This window comes from Hemibagrus wyckioides, linkage group LG03 (assembly GCF_019097595.1).
Source record: "Hemibagrus wyckioides isolate EC202008001 linkage group LG03, SWU_Hwy_1.0, whole genome shotgun sequence".
Lineage (NCBI taxonomy): Eukaryota > Metazoa > Chordata > Actinopteri > Siluriformes > Bagridae > Hemibagrus > Hemibagrus wyckioides.
The window spans coordinates 6072646-6094681 of NC_080712.1; the positions used below are offsets into that span (position 1 = coordinate 6072646).

At 40.8% G+C, this 22036-nt stretch overlaps 1 protein-coding gene across 5 annotated transcripts in view; it reads right to left on the reverse strand.

The window, feature by feature from the left end:
- Positions 1-22036, reverse strand: part of dclk2a (doublecortin-like kinase 2a) — a 78874-nt gene that overhangs the window by 42277 nt on the left and 14561 nt on the right. For all 5 annotated transcript variants that reach the window (XR_009204338.1, XM_058386265.1, XM_058386264.1 and 2 more), the window contains exon 2: positions 18717-19057. Coding sequence is in view for 4 of the 5 variants with exons in the window: in XM_058386265.1 (XP_058242248.1) it covers positions 18717-19057 (341 nt within the window). In the remaining variant the exon portion in view is untranslated. The remainder of the gene's footprint in view (positions 1-18716; positions 19058-22036) is intronic.

Sequence of the window (22036 nt, forward strand, 5' to 3'; positions counted from 1 at the left end):
AGCTGTATGATGTCTCAGTAAGAGATGAAGCTGTAAGGTCAGGTGATGAGCTGTATGATGTCTCAGTAAGAGATGAAGCTGTAAGGTCAGGTGATGAGCTGTATGATGTCTCAGTAAGAGATGAAGCTGTAAGGTCAGGTGATGAGCTGTATGATATCTCAGTGAGAAATTAAGCTGTAAGGTCAGGTGATGAGCTGTATGATATCTCACTGAGAAATTAAGCTGTAAGGTCAGGTGATGAGCTGTATGTTGTCTCAGTGAGAAATGAAGCTGTAAGGTCAGGTGATGAGCTGTATGTTGTCTCAGTGAGAAATGAAGCTGTAAGGTCAGGTGATGAGCTGTATGATGTCTCAGTGAGAAATTAAGCTGTAAGGTCAGGTGATGAGCTGTATGATGTCTCAGTGAGAGATGAAGCTGTAGGTCAGGTGATGAGCTGTATGATGTCTCAGTGAGAGATGAAGCTGTAAGGTCAGGTGATAAGCTGTATGATGTCTCAGTGAGAAATTAAGCTGTAAGGTCAGGTGATGAGCTGTATGATGTCTCAGTGAGAGATGAAGCTGTAGGTCAGGTGATGAGCTGTATGATGTCTCAGTGAGAGATGAAGCTGTAAGGTCAGGTGATGAGCTGTATGATGTCTCAGTGAGAGATGAAGCTGTAGGTCAGGTGATGAGCTGTATGATGTCTCAGTGAGAGATGAAGCTGTAAGGTCAGGTGATGAGCTGTATGATGTCTCAGTGAGAGATGAAACTGTAAGGTCAGGTGATGAGCTGTATGATGTCTCAGTGAGAGATGAAGCTGTAAGTTCAGGTGATGAGCTGTATGATGTCTCAGTGAGAGATGAAGCTGTAAGGTCAGGTGATGAGCTGTATGATGTCTCAGTGAGAGATGAAGCTGTAAGGTCAGGTGATGAGCTGTATGATGTCTCAGTGAGAGATGAAGCTGTAAGGTCAGGTGATGAGCTGTATGATGTCTCAGTGAGAGATGAAGCTGTAAGGTCAGGTGATGAGCTGTATGATGTCTCAGTGAGAGATGAAGCTGTAAGGTCAGGTGATGAGCTGTATGATGTCTCAGTGAGAGATGAAGCTGTAAGGTCAGGTGATGAGCTGTATGATGTCTCAGTGAGAGATGAAGCTGTAAGGTCAGGTGATGAGCTGTATGATGTCTCAGTGAGAGATGAAGCTGTAAGGTCAGGTGATGAGCTGTATGATATCTCAGTAAGAGATGAAGCTGTAAGGTCAGGTGATAAGCTGTATGATGTCTCAGTAAGAGATGAAGCTGTAAGGTCAGGTGATGAGCTATATGATGTCTCAGTGAGAGATGAAGCTGTAAGGTCAGGTGATGAGCTGTATGATGTCTCAGTGAGAGATGAAGCTGTAAGGTCAGGTGATGAGCTATATGATGTCTCAGTGAGAGATGAAGCTGTAAGGTCAGGTGATGAGCTATATGATGTCTCAGTGAGAGATGAAGCTGTAAGGTCAGGTGATGAGCTATATGATGTCTCAGTGAGAGATGAAGCTGTAAGGTCAGGTGATGAGCTGTATGAGGTCTCTGAGCTGAGACTCTGGTGGGTAAGGGACACTGGGCAGTGTGTGAAGAGAACAGCATATGGAAGCGACAGACTGAAAGCACACTGAGAGGCTCGAAAGCACTGCTGAGAGATTTAAGCTGTCAGCACACCAAAGCTCACTCCAGAGGTACTGGACGTCTCGCAGGGGTGTGGCTACTGAGCGCTTTCCATCTGGAGACCACCAGACGATCCAAAAAAAAAATTATTATTTAAATGATCCATGAATAAATTAAGGGTTCATGAACTGCACTAGAAATATTGCTACTATAGTATTTACAGTACTATAGATTAGGTATATATTATATAATATATTATATATAAAGTATTAATCAATGAACAGAAAGAAAGAAAGAAGGAAGGAAGGAAGGAAGGAAGGAAAGAGAAAGAAAGAAAGAAAGAAAGAAAGAAAGAAAGAAAGAAATTGCTGTCATAATAATAATAATTTCCTAAGTAATCCAACCTATATGCACTTTTTAATGTTATTGCTGTGACAGTGTTGTTGTCCTCCGGTTTTTGCTTCATGTGTTGTTTAATGATTCATGCATGATTTAACTGTGTCCCTATCGGACCTCTTAACACCGACTCAGCAGCTCATTCCATCTGTAAATCCCTCAGCGGAAAGCCATGTCCGCTGTGCCTCAGGATAAAGTCCCCGGAAACCATCCGCATGCATGGCAGCGTCATTATGAGGACATGGTGTGTGTGAGCTGTACGAACGCCGACTGAGTCGATCCATTCTGCCTAAGTGGCTGACTGACCCTGTCAGCATATTCACACACACACACACACTTTGGCTTCTGAACCTCTGCGGCAACTTGTTCAATCAGTACTGTCCAGATTTTGTCTTGCTGTTTTTGAATTGGAATGAAGAATTGCATGATGATCGCATTATTCTGTCAAGTGTTGGATAATATTACAAGACTATATCAAATTATAGATGATTCATAACATCATTCATGCAGTTATCCAATCGGGTAATCATGTAGCAGCAGCCAGGGCATAAAATCACACACAATGGTTAAGAGCTCCAGTTACTCTTCTCACCAAACATCACAATGGGGGAAACATGGGATAGCAATGCTTTGGACTGTTGTGCCTGACTGGCTGAGTTTGAGTTTTTCCAAAAACTGCTGATCTTCTGGGCTTTTGTGGTGGGGGATGTGGTAGCTTAATGGTTAAGGCGTTGGCCTACTAGGGTTTTGAGTTCAAAGCCCAGGTCTATCAAGCTACCACCACTGGGCAAGGCACTTAACCCTCAGTTGTATGAAATTAGATCTCCCTGGATAAGGTCATCTGCCAAATTCCATAACAGTAAAATTGTCTGTAGAGTTTTCCAGAGAAAATGAATGATGATAAATAAATTGAACAGTTTGGCCAGACTTCTGACAGGTAACTCAAATATCCCCTTGTTGTAAGCAGAAATGCATCTCAAAATGCACAACATGGTGCACCTCGAGGTGATGATAGCAGAATTTGGTCCAGTCCTGTTAGTCAAGAACAGGAATCTGAGGCTATAGTGTTATAGGCACAGACCCATTTAATCGCTCAGATGCAATCTGTCCAGTAAGAGTTAAAATATAAGACTGTGTTACTCCACAGTATCACATTATTGTCTCAATGTTCAGGCTTTTATTTAGGAGTTTTTAAGGCCCTAATTAGGGTTTATCTCAAGCGCCTCTGTCCTCCAAGCTGGATAAAGTATAGGGCTGGAGTCTCAGCGAGTTGACAGTGCTGACGGCTCTAATAAGAGCTTGAGATGACTCTGTCTCATCCTGCTGACGATAATGAGGGTTAAGAGGGGTTGTCACACTCCCACCGTGCTACAGAACTAAGAAAAGGATGAGGTCATGCTGGGACTCTTGCCTTTAACAAGGACAAACCAGCTCTGTGTCTGAATTTCACAGAGGGAGGCAGCTTTGTGAAGCACACTGCCTGCTACCTCTCATGGGTTAAAAGTCAATTAAGGATTTGCAGAGTTCTTGTGTGTGTGTGTGTTGAATAACCATGAGGATAACACTTAAATTCCAAAATGTACTGGATTGAGTGCATACAATGTTCGGTATGCTTGTTCCCTAACTCGTCAAATATCCTGACACTTAAAGAAAAACTGCACTGAGATCGAACAGAGCTCATCAGCTGCTAGTTCAAGCGTGTGTGATTAGCAATAATGTGCTGTTAGCAAGCTCCTTTGCTTTTTTCAGCCTAATGAGCTCACATCTATAAAACTGAAACTATAGAAGAACTGAAATCAGGTATTGAGGAACTCTGAGATATACAGCAACTCATTCACGTCACTGCTTCCAAAGACATTAATAATGGAAGGTGTAGATGTAGCGAGGACAAATGAGTGTGTCATTGAGAGGACTCGGCTGAAAGCCCTAGGGATGGGGGGAGAGAGAGAGAGAGAGCAAGAGAGTGTTGACGGAGGTGGATCTTCTTTAGCAAATAATGCAAGGAGTTCCATTAAGTAGCAAGCTAACACCATGACAATGCAGTCTATAAGAGCTTTCAGACTTACTTTATTAGCCGTGGAATGACCAAGCATTTCTTTAGAGAAAGGCCTTTTTTTGCCATGAATATGGGCTTAGACTGTAATTTTCAGTGGAATTTGTCAGGATGCAAAGAAGAAGCATTGTCAAAATCCATGGCAGGGTCCACAACAGAATAATCCAAGAGCATAAGGGGCAGTTATAGCTCAAGTGGTTAAGCCTCTGGGTTGTTGATCAGCAGATCGGGGTTCAAGCACCAGCACTGCCCAGCTGCCACCATTGGGCCCCCTGAGCAACCCCCACCCCAAGCTCCAGGGCACTGCATCATAGCTGACCCTGTGCTCTGACCCCAACCATCCAAGGATGGAACGGAATATGCGAAGAAAGAATTTCACTGTTCAGTGATGTATATGTGACAAATAAAAGCTACTTAGCTTATAATCGAATGAGAAGGTGAGATTTAAAACCAAGAATCACATTTTAAAGCAAACGCAGCATTAGGCAAACATGGCTCATAGTTGCACAGCATCTGCAAAACTTGCACCAAGATGAAAGAACCTTCACAAGTACAAGTGATCCAGTACTGTAGGTGGTGCTATTAAAATTTCAAGATAAGACCAAAACAAAACAAATGGTGATTGTTGATGTAGCTACTAAAGAATTGGTGTTGTGATAGCTCTGGTAACTCTGATAGCTGGGATTTGAGAGGCTTTAGCCATAGGGCCAGTGACAGAAGTGAACCAAAATGATTGATTGACCAAAGTTTTGGTATCTTCTGTGTTCACTGAGGGGAGATGTAATGAATATGGTCAAGCTTAAAAAGTTATTTTGAGCTTTAAAAGTAAGAGAAGACCTAGACCTAAGAAGTGGGGGCAGGGTTAAGGCTCTGGTTTGTTTTTTGGGGGAAGATCACGGTTCAAGCCTCATCACTGCCAAGCTGTCACTGTTTGGCCCCTGCCACTGTTGGGCCCCCAACCTTCTCTACTCCATCATGGCTGACCCTGCACTCTGACCCCAACCTACAAAGATACTGTATGTGATGAAAGAATTTTATTCTTCTGTAATGTATATGTGACAATAATAAAGCCTCATTCTATTCCATTCTAAGTTTTAATGTGATCATGTTAAAGCTAAGTTCCTGACAAGAAATGTTGAAATCTAATGACTTGAGAACTGGACTGTTGGTTTGAAAGAAAACTGACTTTCTCTACCCCTGGGGTACTCCTTGAAATTTTTTGGCAAAGACAACAAATTTATGCTTATTAGCTGGATAGAACATAAGTTAGGCCAAAACAAATTTTTAATCACAAGCTGGAAAGACAGATGTCATAATTTTCAGTATCAAACATAGCATGTGAAGATACACAGTCCCCAGTTGATCCACCAAGCTACGCTATTCTTTTAATGTTTTGGATGTGTTCGGTACTTGGGTTGAAACTGCCAAAGAGTTTCAAACTAAGCCAAAACAAATTAGAAGGCAGTTGCTTCACAAAACATTCTCCAGACAGACCTGGAACCCTTACCCTCACACCCATAAATCCTGCCAGACTGGGCAACCCCTGCTGAAATGGTGTTTAGGTGTGGTCAGTTAAGAAAGGCAAATGAGTCAAAAGCAAACCTAACTCAACTTGGATCAAAAGCTACACCTTTCTGAAGTTCAGCTCCTTGAAAATAAACTTGATGAGATTTGACTTTCCCTTCTTTGTGAAATGATGAACTGCTATCGTCTGGTTTTCACAGATCCCTGGCTTCATTCTGACATCCTACGACAGCACCACAGAGCGAGATGGATGGACCTGGTTACGAGCCGACAATCATCACCCCAGCCACGTGTCCTAGTCCTTCAGCCAACTGGCAAATGTTACAGGGCAATTCCTTGCCATCTTCAGTCTTTGTCTATTTGCACCACCCACTCACTTTCTGTACTGTTGTATTCTGGTGGTTTTATTGTGTTTGTGTTATTATTCTGTTATTTGAACTAGATTCAAACCATCGCAATAGCTTAGTGTTAGTAGGGTTTGCTTTTCTCATATTCTTGTCTTCGTTCATCTCCATGTCGTTTCAATTTAAAGTGGAAACTTTGAACAGCTTACTACTTGCTTATGCTGTATAATAAGCTATGCTGCATGGTGGCAGGTACCAGGATTGCCTGCTCACAGCTCCAGGGTCCTTGATCTCTTCCTGAACTCGGTTTACAGCCTTCATGGGTTTCTTTCAGGTTCTCTGGTTTCCCACAACCCCCTAAAACCATGCCAGTTGGTGGATTCACAAAGATAAACTGCATCTAGATGTGAAAGTGAGTGTGCATGGTGTTCTGCAGTGGATCCAGGGTGCAGTCCTTTTTCACGCCCAACATTTCAAAGAGAAAGAGCTTTTCAGGACATCATTTCCATAATTAGCTGAAACAAGCTGAGGACAAATGTAATAGGCAGATTAACTGCATGTTCAAGTCCTTTGTTTTTAAAAAAGATTTGTTTTTACAAGATGGGAAGTCGTAATTACAACATCAGGCATGTTCAAAAAGAGGTGTATCTTCATTATTAACCACAAAAAATACCAATTTTTTAAAGACTGTACAGGTCTTTTGTTGTTTGTTTTATTTTTTAATCGGTTTTTAAAGCCACTGTAAACTCAAAATCTCATTATATATCATAACCCATTTCTCGTATAACTTCTGAGTCGAGTAAACATTCAATTTCAACAAATTTAACGTCAACTACAGACCTAACATCCATCGAGTCCACCCTGACATGCCACCAACTCAGAAACTCCAAGCTCGGAAGTAAATCCAGACTTCAAGACGTAAATACGATCTTTCTGACATGACTTGAATGCAGCATAAGAAGTTTCTGTGAGAGTTAAAGACAAGTGAACTCAGTAACTCAGAAGTAAACTCACAGGCTGGCTAATTAACAGATTAATTTAGGTCTGCTGGAGGAGAAAGACGTGGAACAAAGCTATTATATGCAAAAGATATGGCTCTTTTTCTTGAGGCTGTTGAGGTTTAAAGTCGTTTCGTTTCACAGCTAGCGTTTGCCAGTGACTCATCATTTGCTGGCGTGATTCTGGGAGAGATTTCACATCACACCTCTATTCTTTTTTTTATCGCCTTTCCCTGGACAAAAGCTAGAGCACAAAAAGAGCTACTGCGACACACAGCTTTTGCGATCAAACAAAGCGTGGCATTTTCGAGAGAGAGAAATAATCATTACTCGCCATCAGAGGCATGCTTTAGTGAACTCGTCGAGGTCGTGCTTGTGGAAAAGCCGATAGGAGCAGAAGTGGAAGCGGAGGAGACGGAACGGAGAGCAGTACATCAGCTTTGATTTCACAGAGTGCTGAGTCGTGCTGTCAGACCGCACTAACATCATCAGCCTGTCCAAAAATAATGGCACCTTCTAATGGCTGCACCAAACACGGTGCTTCAGTGACAGACAGAACTGTGATGATGAATATACTGCAATTTTACAGAATACAGAATTACAGGCACTGATACATTTAATACATTCATACTCATTTGTTTTAAGTCCTGATCTCCAGACTTTGAAAGGAAAAATGCAGGAGAAAAAACATTTCCTGACTGATATATCTTTAGTTTGCAGTCAAGCTTCCAAATGAGAATAAATATACATTTATCTACTCTTTCTTTCTTTCTATCCATCCATCCATCCATCCATCCATCCATCTATCTATTTTAAGGACACATGCAACACCAACATCTTTCTTTCTTTCTTTCTTTCTTTCTTTCTTTCTTTCTTTCTTTCTTTCTTTCTTTCTTTCTTTCTTTCTTTCTTTCTTTCTTTTTCATCCATCCATCCATCCATCCTTCCACACTAACATCCTTCCTTCCTTCCTTCCTTTCCTCTCGCATGTTTTAACCTAAATTTAACCTTAATCATACATTTCCTTTATACTTCCACTCACACACAGGATAAGAACCTATATAAGGAATGGGAACTTTTCTGTGGTGCCCAAGTCACCTAAAATTTTTTTACACATCACTGGCAAGATTAAAGTTGAGATAAAATTACCTCTTGATCTTAATTTTTTTTCCTTTCCTATATAGAACTCAGATCGCTCAGCCAGTCAGATTGCTGGACCAGAGCTATGTTTAATCCATTACTTTTAAGTCAAGGTCTCCTCACTTGATAAGAATTTATGCACACACACACACACATACACATACACACACACACACACAAAATCTGTCATATCAAGGTACACTCGAATACAAAGCTGATGAAAGTGAAATGTTTGTGTGTGTGTGTGTGTGTGTGTGCATGCATGTGTGTGTGGGATTAACAACATGACATCAGGTCAACACACAGCTTTTGTTTTGTGTAGCAGCAGCACAACCCAGATGTATTAGAGCTCCATGGCTTTTATGATGCTAATCAGCTGCGGGGGTTAGCCGTCAGTCGGCACACACACACACACACACACACACACACGTCTCACTCACTTTTCGTCTCTGCATTTCCGTACCATGTGTTTGTCAGACAGTGTTTCATATCACGGATGAAAGAAATCAGCAACACAACACTATCTTGATCTTTTATGCATTTAATTTTAATTATTTATTTTTGTTCAGATTTCTACATTATGACCTTTTTGACCAGTCTGACAACTTCCTTTTAGTTTCTATTTCATAATAAACTGTAAGCATGTTTGGAAGTGATGTCATCATAAATGGAAAGTAAATACTGTTTCGAATTTCATAATATTTATATATAAAAAGGACCAAAAAAATGAAAAAAAAAAGTTTTTAAATCTCATATTTCTCAAATAAACTTTGTTTTGTAAATGAAAAAAAAAGAGAATGTGGTTGATCAGAGAAAATATATATGCATATAGTTTCCATTCATGTTTTATTTAAACAATACTTATTTTATGTTATTCTAGATTCCAGATCCTATTTTAACTATAATTTTTTCTAATTTTATTGTTTTCTTTTCATTTTATTTTTATCACACTCAATGTTAACCTAAATTTGTGAAATAAAATAAAAAAGCTTTTAATTTTGAATTTTTTAATTTTAAGTAATACAACAATAACAAATTGATACAATATAACAATTTGAATTTGTTCTACACAAGGTCACACAGGGAACCTGGAGGCCATCCCAGGAAACGCCAATCAACTTTTCACACATGTCTTTTGGGGGAGAAAACCAGAGTACTTGGAGGAAGCCCTTAAAGCATGGGGAAAACATACAAATTTCATACACACACTCACGGGACAGAGGCGGGAATCAAATCCCTGACCCCAGAGGTGCGAGGAAGACGTTTTAATCACTACACCATTGAGAAGTACATAGTGAGTCTATTTGTATGCTGTGGAGTGTTCTGGAAAGTTCTGGGAGTTCATCAGACACTGACATTTTTGCAATCATATTTTAAAAGGTACTACATATGATGATGTCGTTGTTGAAAAGTCCTATTAAGCACTTTTTTGGGATTCTGATTAGATGCTGTTAGGTAGTGAGTATAGACAGTGAGGATTTTGGAGCTTAAGTTGGATTTTATTTATCTTTTGGATCTTTCTCAAAAATTGTTTTAGCAAATTTCTTTACTTGATATTTTTTTAGCACTTTACAAATACAAACATTTACACCCACCCTGAGACACTCAGTGTGTGACTATAAACAATAAACCCAGTCTCACGGATCAAAACCCCATCTCCAGCCCTCTCCCTGCTGTTCAAATCTTCTTGCTGCTCTAAAATGTTTACGAGCTTCTGTCCCAATCGTCCCTGCTGTCACTCCCCTAGAGACCAACCCGGTGTCCTCATCCACTCCTCTAAAATCATTACAGACTCTATTAGCATGTCAACAGCAGCCATTAGCCGCTAATCACAAGAAGGCCAGCTGAGAGCAGGGGTAATGCAGAACAGAACGCAATTCATCACTGAACGACTGGCAAAGACATCTAGAGACACTAATAAGGTACATGTCTGTCATTTAACATTCCATAATTGTGAAAATATTTAACGGATGAACATTAGAGCTGACATCATGGAACCTTCCAGATTTGTAACCATATTTGTTCAGGTTTCTTGTAAATATGTACAGTATGTAAGAAATAAACCACGTTTGCGGTGTGCAGTTTTAGGTAAGTAATCAATAGAAGGTTGATAAAAGTGATTCAGCATGGATTAATTTTTAGCTGTTACACTGAATGTTGCTCCAGTTAGCGCTTACGTTATAGAAACCATAACGAGAACCAGAAAACACAATGTCCTCTGTACGGACACTGGAGACTCCTTCCATAAATGTCTGTTTGTATTAAATACCCTTTTATACTGTTTATTGCTCTTAGCATCTACCATAAGTCTGAGTTGTTACTATAGAAACTATGACATCAGCAAGAGCAGTAATAAAAGCTGAGCTGCTGCTAAGGAAAAAATATCCAACATTGTTTGAACCAATCAGATTCCAGATTTTCACAGTATATATATATATATATATATATATATATATATATATATATATATATATATATATATACATAACAAAGCTGTGATTCTGTAGTGTTAACTGATCACAACTGTGCTGATATTTTAAGGTCAAAGACCTTTTTTTACGGGCCCCAACATTGCCAGCATGGCCTTGAACCCCTGACCCTCTGACCAATAACCAAGAGCCAGATGGGAACAGCCTAAAGCTAATTTGATTAAAAAATTTAAAAATGATAAATAAATAAATAAATAAATAAAATAATAAATAAAAAGATAAAATGAAAACAAAATATAAAAAATGGTTCTCAATCTAAAATTGTAAAATGAAAATGCTTTTCATTAATATATTTTAATTCTGTTAACCGAACATGATATTTTTGTCATTAATATCCAACCCTGAAACTAAGTTTCCCTTTTTTTTTACCAAGAGTATCTCGAGGTCACTACTATAATGCATTTAAAACCATTGTGTTTTAGGAATTAATTGAAAAAAGAAATATAAATATTAAATAGTGTAAAAGTCAAAGATCTAGAAACAAGTATCTTTACATTCAGACTTTCCAGACAAGCACAAGAAGCCTTTTGACACCATAAAAATTCCAGTGAGATTCATATTCCAAGAATCCTAACCCTCTAGAACATTTCTCACAGCTTTGAGATATAAAACTGAACCATTAGAAGAAAAACATTTAGCTATTATATTAGCGCTTGGCTCTAATCTAGTGTGCCATTGGACTGAGAATGTGTTGTATTAGCAGAACTGTGTTAGCCTCTGCGCCTTCCACCTGCCAGCTGCAGTTGAAATCCGCCCTCGCAGACTTTAGATCTAATTACCACAGAGCTGGACGGAGTCTCGGCAGGGACTCCAGCTGAGGTCTCTTCCCCGCCTCCTCCTCCTGCTAAAACCTGGCCTCAGAATGATCAGAAGCAGATGGCAATTTACTAGCCTTTCTGTTAGCATCCTAGCATGCTAAATACAGTAACTGTCAGTAGGTGGGTTGTTACACATGGCTTGCATTAGACAGTTTAGGGCAATTTGGCTGATGTCTGAGGATAATGTAAATGTTTTATAATTTTATCCATACTGTATCATGTGCCAGCAAAAGAGAAACAGTGCCTTTAGCTAAAAGAAACTGAACAGCAGACATCCCTTTGCGCTGCGGGTGTTTTAGTGCCCTAGTTTTAGGAGACGTCGCCTCGGAGCATGCTCCCACCCGTGAGGAAGTGAGGAAGCGTCTGCTGTAATTGTGTGTGACAAGCAGAACTGCCTCGAACTACACACTGATCCAAGTGCAGGAATGTCTGACATTCCCAAGTCACCCAAACACCCATGGCACATTGACCCATATATATGAATATAATCTCAAGGAGTTTTTCCTTGCCAGTGTCACCTCTGGTTTGCTCATTAGGGATAAAAATTAAAATATCATTAATCACTTTATATATTCTTGTAAAGCTGTTTTGCGACAATGTCCACATCAAATGCAGCATAAAAGTCACCCTGATTAAGAAGAGAGCCACATGGTCAACTCTTAGCTGTGGAGTAGCAGGTGGAGAGACAGATGTCCAACTACAAGTAACTGACTGGAATTCCAGTGTAGTGGATATGGAAGGCTAAAAATACACACTATTTGAATGAGAACAGGTGATCTGAGTTAGCTAGAGATCCAGTCAGTGATCCTAGCAAAATAAACAACCGTAAGTGTCTGATAGACACAGAGGCCACATGTCCTTTACTGAGACTGACAAACACACTTCATTGAAACTGATGCACACAGAGGCCAAACCTCCTTCACTAAGACTGACAGACACTGAGTCCACAACTTCTTCACTGAGACTGACACAGACAGAGGCCACACCTACTTCACTGTGACTGACACACAAATAGGCCACACCTCCTTCACTGTGAGACAGACACTGAGGCCAAACCTCCTTCATTGACACTGACAGACTCAAAGGCCACACCTACTTCACTGAGACTGACAGACTCAGAGGCCACACCTCCTTCACTGAGACCAACAAACACAAAGGCCACACGTCTTTCACTGAGACTGACAGACACTGAGGCCACACCTACTTTACTGAGACTGACAGACTCCAAGGCAACATCTCCTTCACTGAGACTGACACATATAGAGGCCAGACCTACTTTACTGAGACTGACAGACTCCGAGGCAACACCTCCTTCACTGAGACTGATACACAAATAGGCCACACCTCCTACACTGAGACTGATACACAAATAGGCCACACCTCCTTCACTGAGACTGACACAAAAATAGGCCACACCTCCTTCACTGAGACTGACACACAAATAGGCTACACCTCCTTCACAGAAAATCATAGACACAGAGACCTCGACTCCTTCACTGAGACTGAGACACAAATAGGCCACACCTCCTTCACTGAGACTGACAGACACAGAGACCACACCTCCTTCACTGAGACTAAGAGATTCAGAGGCCACACCACCTTTACTGAGACTGACATACAAATAGGCCACACCTCCTTTACTGAGACTGATATTTAAATAGGCCACACCTCCTTTACTGAGTCTGACAAACAAATAGGCCACACCTCCTTCACTGAGACTGACACACAAATAGGCCACACCTCCTTTACTGAGTCTGACATACAAATAGGCCACACCTACTTCGTTGAGACTGAAAGATGTTGTAGGAGATATTCATAGGTTCAACTGATACACATTTATAAACCTCACTGCCCACTGTGGTTGTTTCTCAAGAAGCATTTTTAACCTTTTTATAGGCTATGAGTCACTTGTGTTAGTGTCACGACGGCTTTCCTGCTATATGACTCCTGCCTGTGAGATCTGTACAATCATCACTGTTCTGCTCATAACTGCAGCATAAGCTCCATATTCATCCTCCTATTACAGCACATCAGTTTAGTTTATTTTAAATGCAAAAATGCTTACTTTATATTGTATTATTTTTTCAAAAACTGCTTACTTTGTTTCTGGACCTTGAAATTTTGCTGAAACTTACAATCCCACAGCACAAACATGCAGATTTTAGTCTCTGAAATGGAAATCAAAGCATAGCCATGAGCTTGAGCGCTCGCCTCGCCTCGACTCCTACTCAGTCTCAGCCTATTATCATAATCATTGAACCGCTTTCCTCTTCTTCCGGGTGATTTTATTTTATTTTTTGCATAATTCCGGCAGGTTGAGTCGGCATGCGTGAGTCGGAAGCGCTTCTTGTGGCTGGCTGGAGCTTAGAAACTCTGCACAATGCTGCTGACATCAGCAAAAAAACGGCATATGTTTCATTCCTAAATCTCCTACTGCTTAAAGCTCGCATGAATCTGAGCCAAGTCAGTCAGCAGAAGCTCATACGTGGACTTTGTTCAGTCACTTTGTTAACTATAATTATTATAATAAGAAATATAGAAAGAGGAAGAAGAAAAATATGTATAATCAAACAGAAAGTTCAGTACAGTACTGTATTGTACATAGTATATAATATAGTAAAGAAAATACTGCCTTGTTAAATGAAACCCATATTTAGACATTTAGATTCATTTTACCAGAGCTCATACTTAACGAGGCCAAATCTCAGGCCTGATATGAACCAGAATGTACTTTATCATAATTTTTTTTTGGCTTAAAAGTATTAGATATAGAAGGTAACATTTTGGCTATTTTTGGACCAGATTCCAAATGTGGTAAAAATTCAACTACTTGACTGCTAACAATTTGCCATTAAATGCCCGAACTCAACCATATTTGGTGGCAAATCATCACTTATCTGGGTTTGTTGTAGTCTGCGTTCCTCGATAACAATGTACACAGTGTTATCGGCTAGCGAAATAGCTAGCTGAGATCATGACGGCATGTAGCGATGGGAAGGTCAGGAAGTTTTCCTCACAGTATAAGAACTGCGCCACGGCAAGACATCTGGATACCTTTGGGAAACTCGTTTCAATATGGGACACCCTAATTCTAATCTCTTGTACTATTTAGGACGGATAGTAAGAGAATTGAGATGCAGAGGTTCACTGTTTCTTGTAGTGAATAATTTATACTACAGGATTGCTGGAGGGCCAGTGCTGGCCTTTGACAATTATAGTTAAGTAATTTATAATTTATTCAAGATCCATCCATCCATTCCTACATCCATCAATCCATTCATCCATCCATTCCTCCATATACACATCCATCCATCTATCCATCCATTCTGACATCTATCAATCCATACATACATACATTCCTCCATACACACATCCATCCATCTATCCATCCATCCTGACATCTATCTATGTATCTATCCATCCATCCATCCATCCATCCATTATACATACATACATCCATCTATCCATCCATTCATCCATCCATCCATCCACCCATACATTCATACATACATCTGTCCACCCATCCATACATACATACATCCATCCATTCATACATCCATTCCTCCATCCATACATCCATCCATCCATCCATACATACATACATACATACATACATAAATCTATCCATCCACCCATAAATACTTCCATCCATCCATACATACATACATACATACATACATACATAAATCTATCCGTCCACCTATATATACTTCAATCCATCCATCCATCCATCCATTCATACATATGTACATACATCTATCCATCCATCCATACATACATCTATCCATTCCTCCATCCATCCATCCATCCATCCATTCATACATACATACATACATAAATCTATCCATCCACCCATAAATACTTCCATCCATTCATCCATCCATCTATCCATCCATCCATCCATCCATCCATTTTCTGTACCATTTATCTTACAAAGAGTCACAAAGAGCTTGAATATAATCTCCCCATGGACATGGTGCCAATCCATCACAGACACATAGTCTGCACTCCTCGATAACAATGTAGGTGGTCTCATTAGCTCACTAAATTAGCTAGCTGAGATAACAACGTCATGTAGCGATGGGAAGGTTCTCCTTACAGTAAGAGAACTGTGGGCAATACAGGACACAAAGAGCCATGTTTTAGACTGTTGTAGCATTCTGAAAGAGACATAACTTAAATAACAGCCATAACTCCTATATGTAATGTTTGTGTTATATTTTAATTTAAAATTTTGAACAAGGTTTAAAACACTCCAGGATGTGTGGCTGTAAGAATGTGGTTACAACTGATCCTAAAGTTGAAAGATCGTTATATTTTCTAGGACAGAATGCTCCAGAAGGCTTTATCTGTTTCTATATGGTACCAAATCAATTTAATCAACAAATAAAGCTATGAAAAACCACTGAAAATCACAAAAAGTTAAAATTATTGCATATAAAAGTTCTTTGATTTGTAATAAGCCCCAAGGTTTAAACCTTATATTAAAGTATATTTCTGAATCACACAACAGGCAGTTCCGGTGCACTAATCTGATTGGTCGAAGGCTGTTAGATCAGTGTTTATATTTCCTATAACTAGCCACAAATCCTCGTGAACTAGGGTTACTCTCCCTTAAGTGTTTAATTTCTTGCATCCAGAACGAAGGAGCTCTTGAAGGAAAGAGGAAAAGAATTTAGGGATATTTTTTTAAGAATCATTTGGGAATAAAAGACAGCTCTTGAGTCATGCCTGAGTTCTCGCTTGTTATTTTGTGAGTCAGTTCAATCCCATCTGTGTGTGTGTGTGTGTGTGCTCCCCTTCTCACTGCAGGATGCTGCAGTGCAGCTCTTAGTTTCTCTTTTACGCTTCAGTATGATGCTGATATACATTTCCTAAAATATTTACAAGCTGTGAGCATGCATTAGGACGTTCAAACCAACACACACACACACACACACACATTGACAAACTTTGAACCCAATCTTCTGGGGAGATATTTAATAGCCCATAACATATCATTGGTAAGGAGTATGACTGTTTGTTTTCATGCATGACTAGAATCCTATTTAGACGCCTCCCGTGTGGAGATAACGTCCATCCGAGCGAGCAGCGAGTGAAAGAGGGAGCAGGTGGCCATTAACAGCTGCTGATGCATAAGGCTGAATGATCTCAATGTAAATATATCACATGCCTCTTAACTCAACACTCCCTCACGGCTAATATCATTTACATGTTCCAGAATTTTCTTTTCTAATGGTCTGGTCAGTTCCTCCAGGAGTTTTTGTGTGAATGTTGCAGCCAAAATGCTTGATTTCTGATGCAGTTTGGAGAGGGTTTTTTTTTTGTCTGGTCAACCCTGCCCAGAATGCACCATGGCTGACAAACATGGCTGGCCCAGGCTACACACAAACTTCTAATTAAACACACCTCTTGCCTTGCCTATAACACACACATATATATAAATGACATTCACTCATTGTAATTTGCTCAATTCTTGACCTGCCTATCACACACACACACACACACACACACGACACTCAATTGTAGTAATCTGTTCAATTATGGCCTTGCCTATCACACACACACACACACACACACACACACACATAAAAGTGACCCTCACTTGCAGTAATCTGCTCATTTCTTGACTTGTCTGTCACACACACACACACACACACACATTTGTTGTAATCTGCTCAATTTCCTCATCTGACTACTGCCAAGCCTCACATTCCAGTGACTGCTGTTTTTTTGCTAGTTTCCTGTTTTTTTCCATATTTCCAGTTTATTCCTTCGTCCACTTTGTCCTGTTTGTGCTTCTCCTGACCTATGCCTGTAATCGTGACTGTGATTCTGCCTGACGTCTGCCTGCCTTTAATAAACCTGCAACTGCATCTGCTTCCCCCTCTTGTGATCAGACAGCACAGGATTTTTCACTGAAACTCTCTCAGTATATTTTATATATGTAATAAAAATCCAGCCAGCATTGAAAAGACATTTGTTTCCCTTGAGTGCTCTTGAGTGTGTGTGTGTGTGTGAATTTCTGTATAAAGAGACTCTAATAAGATTGATTGATGTTTATAATCATACGCATTCGAGTATAAAGATAATCACTGTGACAGTTTGTAATAAAATGTGGCCCAAAAGCTTTATATCCAATTTAACCATCAGAGGCTGAGTCTCCCAAATGGATTATATTTACATTTCTGGCAACCGAAGTACAAGGAGGAATCCTTTAAAGCATGGGGAGAACAAGCTAACTGCAAACGCCATGTACTTTGGGAAGGAGTCGAATCTCCAACCCTGAAGGTTTAAGGCAAGCAGTATTCCTTTTATACAAATTATAAAGGGGCCCAGGGCCCCAGCTTAGTGGACCTGGGATTCAAACTCACAACCTTTTTAATCAGCACCTTAAACCAGTTTTACAAATAAATGCTAAAGCTTCCAGTGAAGCAAACCCTCACTTAACTTCTCCTCCATCGCACAAGGAGTTGTGGGCGGTTTGAGCTAAAAAAGTGTCCACAGATCCACAAGTTTAAAGTCTCTGGAAATATCTGACCATCTGGATACCTTTGGGAAACTCGTTTCAACATACGACAATTTGGGACACACTAATTCTAATCTCTTGTACTATTTAGGACGGATAGTAAGTGAATTGGGATGCAGAGATTCCCTGTTTTTTGTTGTGAATAATTTATACTACAGGATTGCTGGAGATCCAGTGCTAGCCCTTGAGCGTTATGGTTAAGTCATTTATAATTTATTTCAGATAACATCTCTCGATCCATCCATCCATCCATCCATTTTCTGTACCACTTATCCTGCACATGAGTCATAAAGAGCCTGGATTCAATCTCAGGGGACTCGGGGAACAACTCAGGGGACTCCATGGACAGGGTGCCAATCCATCACAGACACCAATTCACACATTATGGACAATTTAGAGATGCCAATCAGTCTACAATCTATTTTTTTGGACTGAGGGAGGATACCGAAGTACCTGGAGAAAAGAACTCAAAGTACCTGGAAGAACAAGCAGACTCCAAACTCCCTGTACTCAGGGAAGGAGGCAAACCTCCAACCCTGAAGGTTTGAGGAAAGCAGCATTCCTTCTGCAGTACTTTTACCCACTATTTACATTTACATTAATGCCATTTGGCAGATGCCCTTACCCTTCTAATTTTATACAACTGATGGTTAAGGGCCTTGCTCAGGGGGCCAGCAATGGCAACTTGGTGGACCCGGGATTTGAACTTACAACCTTCCAGTCCAATGCCTCACCCACTGAGCTACCACATCCCCCCACTATTGATTAACGACAGCTAAATGATGCCTAATTTCCCCCCTACCTGCCTCCCCTCCAGTGTGTAGAGTCTCTTGACCACTCCTGAGTCCAGCTTGATGGCATCGCTGATGTCCGTGAGCACTTGCTCGAATGAGTGTGCCGTCTTCTTGTTCAGGAGGATGCGCACGGCCTTGCGTGGCTTCACCCCGCTCCGGATCACCGTCACCAACTTGGGGCGGATGAAGTCCTTGTTTTCTCGCTCCCTCAGCTCGTTCTTTAGTATGGGTAAAGAGGAGAGAGAGCGTGACGTGCCGGCCCTGACGTTCACAGACCAGTTGGGGTTCACGTTCTTCTTATAATCCACTTTGCGGAAGGGTTCGTTGGAGGCGCAGACATAGCTCTCACCTGTCGAGGGTGGGGGGAGAGGAGGGGTTAGAGGTTGTACAATATTTATAAAAGTATCGACTTTTCTACTTTGTTTTTTTAATGCACTCATTCATTGCTATAGTAACAGCTCATTCACAGGTACTAGCATAGCACATGTACCATAGAAAAACATTTTTGATATGGTGATGGAACTTGTTTTGTAGATGCTCTACAACATTAAAATGGATAAAAAAGAACAATCTGGCATTATAGGGAGATAAAAAACTTTGCCGACATGCTGTTGATTATTGATTATCTTTTCCAGGAAGTAACAGATCAGTTGACTACTGACTCTTAGCTCCCTAAAATGGTCACCTAGAATCTTCTACATTAAAACTTTAAAATGTTTTCCTTACAAGATCAACCAAAGAACCTTTTATACTTTACTTGACAAGAGAGCATGGTGATTAGAACAACTAATTATATCTGTTATAACCTACAGTGATAGTTTGCTCGTGGCACACAGGTCTGCACTTCTCTCAACATTGTTGTTCATCTCTCCCAGGCCTTGCAGCAGAATGATCTCCTCATGGCCTCTGTTGCTGCAGCTAATCTTGGCATTGAAATCTCCCATCATGACAGTAATGTCACGTCCTGGGTTCCCTGATGATCTTTGGCTTATGTGAGCTGCATCTACTTCATCATGGCCCAAGAACTGAAGCAGTTCTCCTTAAGTTAAGTACCCTTTATTTGTACATTACTGCACAGTAAAAATATTTCTTCACATATCCCATCCTTGGAGGGTTGGGGTCAGAGCACAGGGTCAGCCATGATGCAGGAACCCTTGGGCTGGGGGGAGGGTGTTGGGAGCCTTACTCAAGGGTCCAACAGTGGCAGCTTGGCAGTGCTGGGGCTTGAACCCTGATCTTCCCATCAACAACCTAGAGCCTTAACCACTTAACCTTTTAAAAGCCTCTTCTTAAAAGGAACCAGTTCTCATTGATTCCTAAAATAGCATTTCAGCAACAACTCAGTGTTTTTCTCTCCTCCTACATGGTTCTGAGGTTCCATGTTCTGATGGTAGTGGTCCTGCTAGAGATGATGTTCCCTAAAATGACTTTACATACCAAGCATCATGTGTTCTTCTCTTAGAGCTCCATCATCTCTCAGGGATGAACTATTTCTGGCAGCAAAAGACAGTTTTAAGGGAAGGGGTGGTGCTTCGCTATCGGCCATCCCTCCTTCTTTCTCGTCCAGGCTTGGGGCCTGGTGGAGTATAGCTGCTGTAACAGTAGCTAACTTGCTGCACAGCAGTTTATGTACATGGAAACAGTTAAATCTATGATGTGCCATTCTTTAACATAAAATAATTAAATCAATGGCAAATTGTTGTGGTGTAGAAGGAAAGGAAAATAATCATCTTTAGGGTAGTAACTCTGCTTCATCACACCACTCTGTTGTTGATTAGTTTCCTGTAAAAGCGTGTTTTATTTCTTATATATTGTTGTTGTATTTTTGGCTGCTCCCTATCTGGGTTAACCACAGCGGATCACTCGGTCCACATGTTTCGATTTGGCACAGGTTTTACACTGGATGCCCTTCTGCACGCAACCCTCAAGTTTTTAATGGCCATATAATGCATGATACGAACACAAACACTCTATTGCTATTATACACAGATCAGGCATAACATTCTGAGCACTGAGAGGTGAAGTGAATAACACTGATGATCTCCTCATCATGGTACCTGTTAGTGGGTGGGATATATTAGGCAGCAAGTCAACATTTTGTCCTCAAAGTTGATGTGTAAGAAGGAGGAAAAATGGACAAGCATAAGGATTTGAGCGAGTTTGATGAAGGGCCAAATTGTGATGGCTAGACCACTGGATCAGAGCATCTCCAAAACTGCAACTCTTGTGGGGTGTTCCCAGTCTGCAGTGGTCAGTATCTATCAAAAGTGGTCCAAGGAAGGAACAGTGGTGAACCGGTGACAGGGTCATGGGCGGCCAAGGCTCATTGATGCACGTGGGGAGCGAAGGCTGGCCTGTGTGATCTGATCATACAGATGAGCTACTGTTGCTCAAACTGCTGAAGAAGTTAATGCTGGTTCTGATAGAAAGGTTTTGGCAGCAAACAACAGGGGGTAGGGGGAACAACACAATATTAGGCAGGTTGCCTGGTCGGTGTATTGTTGTACATTACAGCTGCATGCATTAAATAATGACAAGGAGCGCTTTTTTCCTGTATATAACACAATTGAATTAATTAAAAACCCAGCATTTGCTCCCAGATCAGTCTTCTTACACATGAGCTCTTTTCCACTAATCAGGTTTCTCCAGGAAGACTTGCGCTGCAGATGAAAGAGCCTTTTTATAGCCTGCCACAATCTTTGGAATGCACTAAACAGCTCCAAAAGCTGCAATCGAAAGTTTTAACGGCTGTGTTATCTCACACACACACATCCTTGATTATCGCGAGAGCTATCTTTATGCATTTCTTTGAAAGACTCTTGGTATAGCGAGCCTCTCATACAGTTCACGTGTCCGGGTGGAATGCAGAGCACGCCGAGGTCACTTCTCTCTTCTCTCACTCTTGCGGTGTTGGCCGACGTCCCGAGTATTTTCACCGACATTCCAGGGGAACAGTGCTAAATCGAGCCCTCCCTTTCCCTAAGGCCTACTCAAATCCAGACTCTGATGGTAAATGGAAACCGTAAGAAGGGATGACTAAATCAATGGATGAATGAATAAGCGTTTTCCCCTAGAAAAACAATCAGGAAGCAGAGTCTAAATTGGTCGATGGTCTGAAAAGCTACGGATTTAATTGACACAGCTGAAGAAACTGATGAAAGTTTACTTTGTGTGTGTGTGTGTGTGTGTGTGTAAGGCTAGGCACAGCTTGGCACTACGGCACATGCAGCTGCTCTAAAAATGGACCTTTGTCACAGAGACTTGCTGGAGCATCATATGAGGAAAAACAACCGAAGACAATTAAAAGCACATAAATATAAATATCATT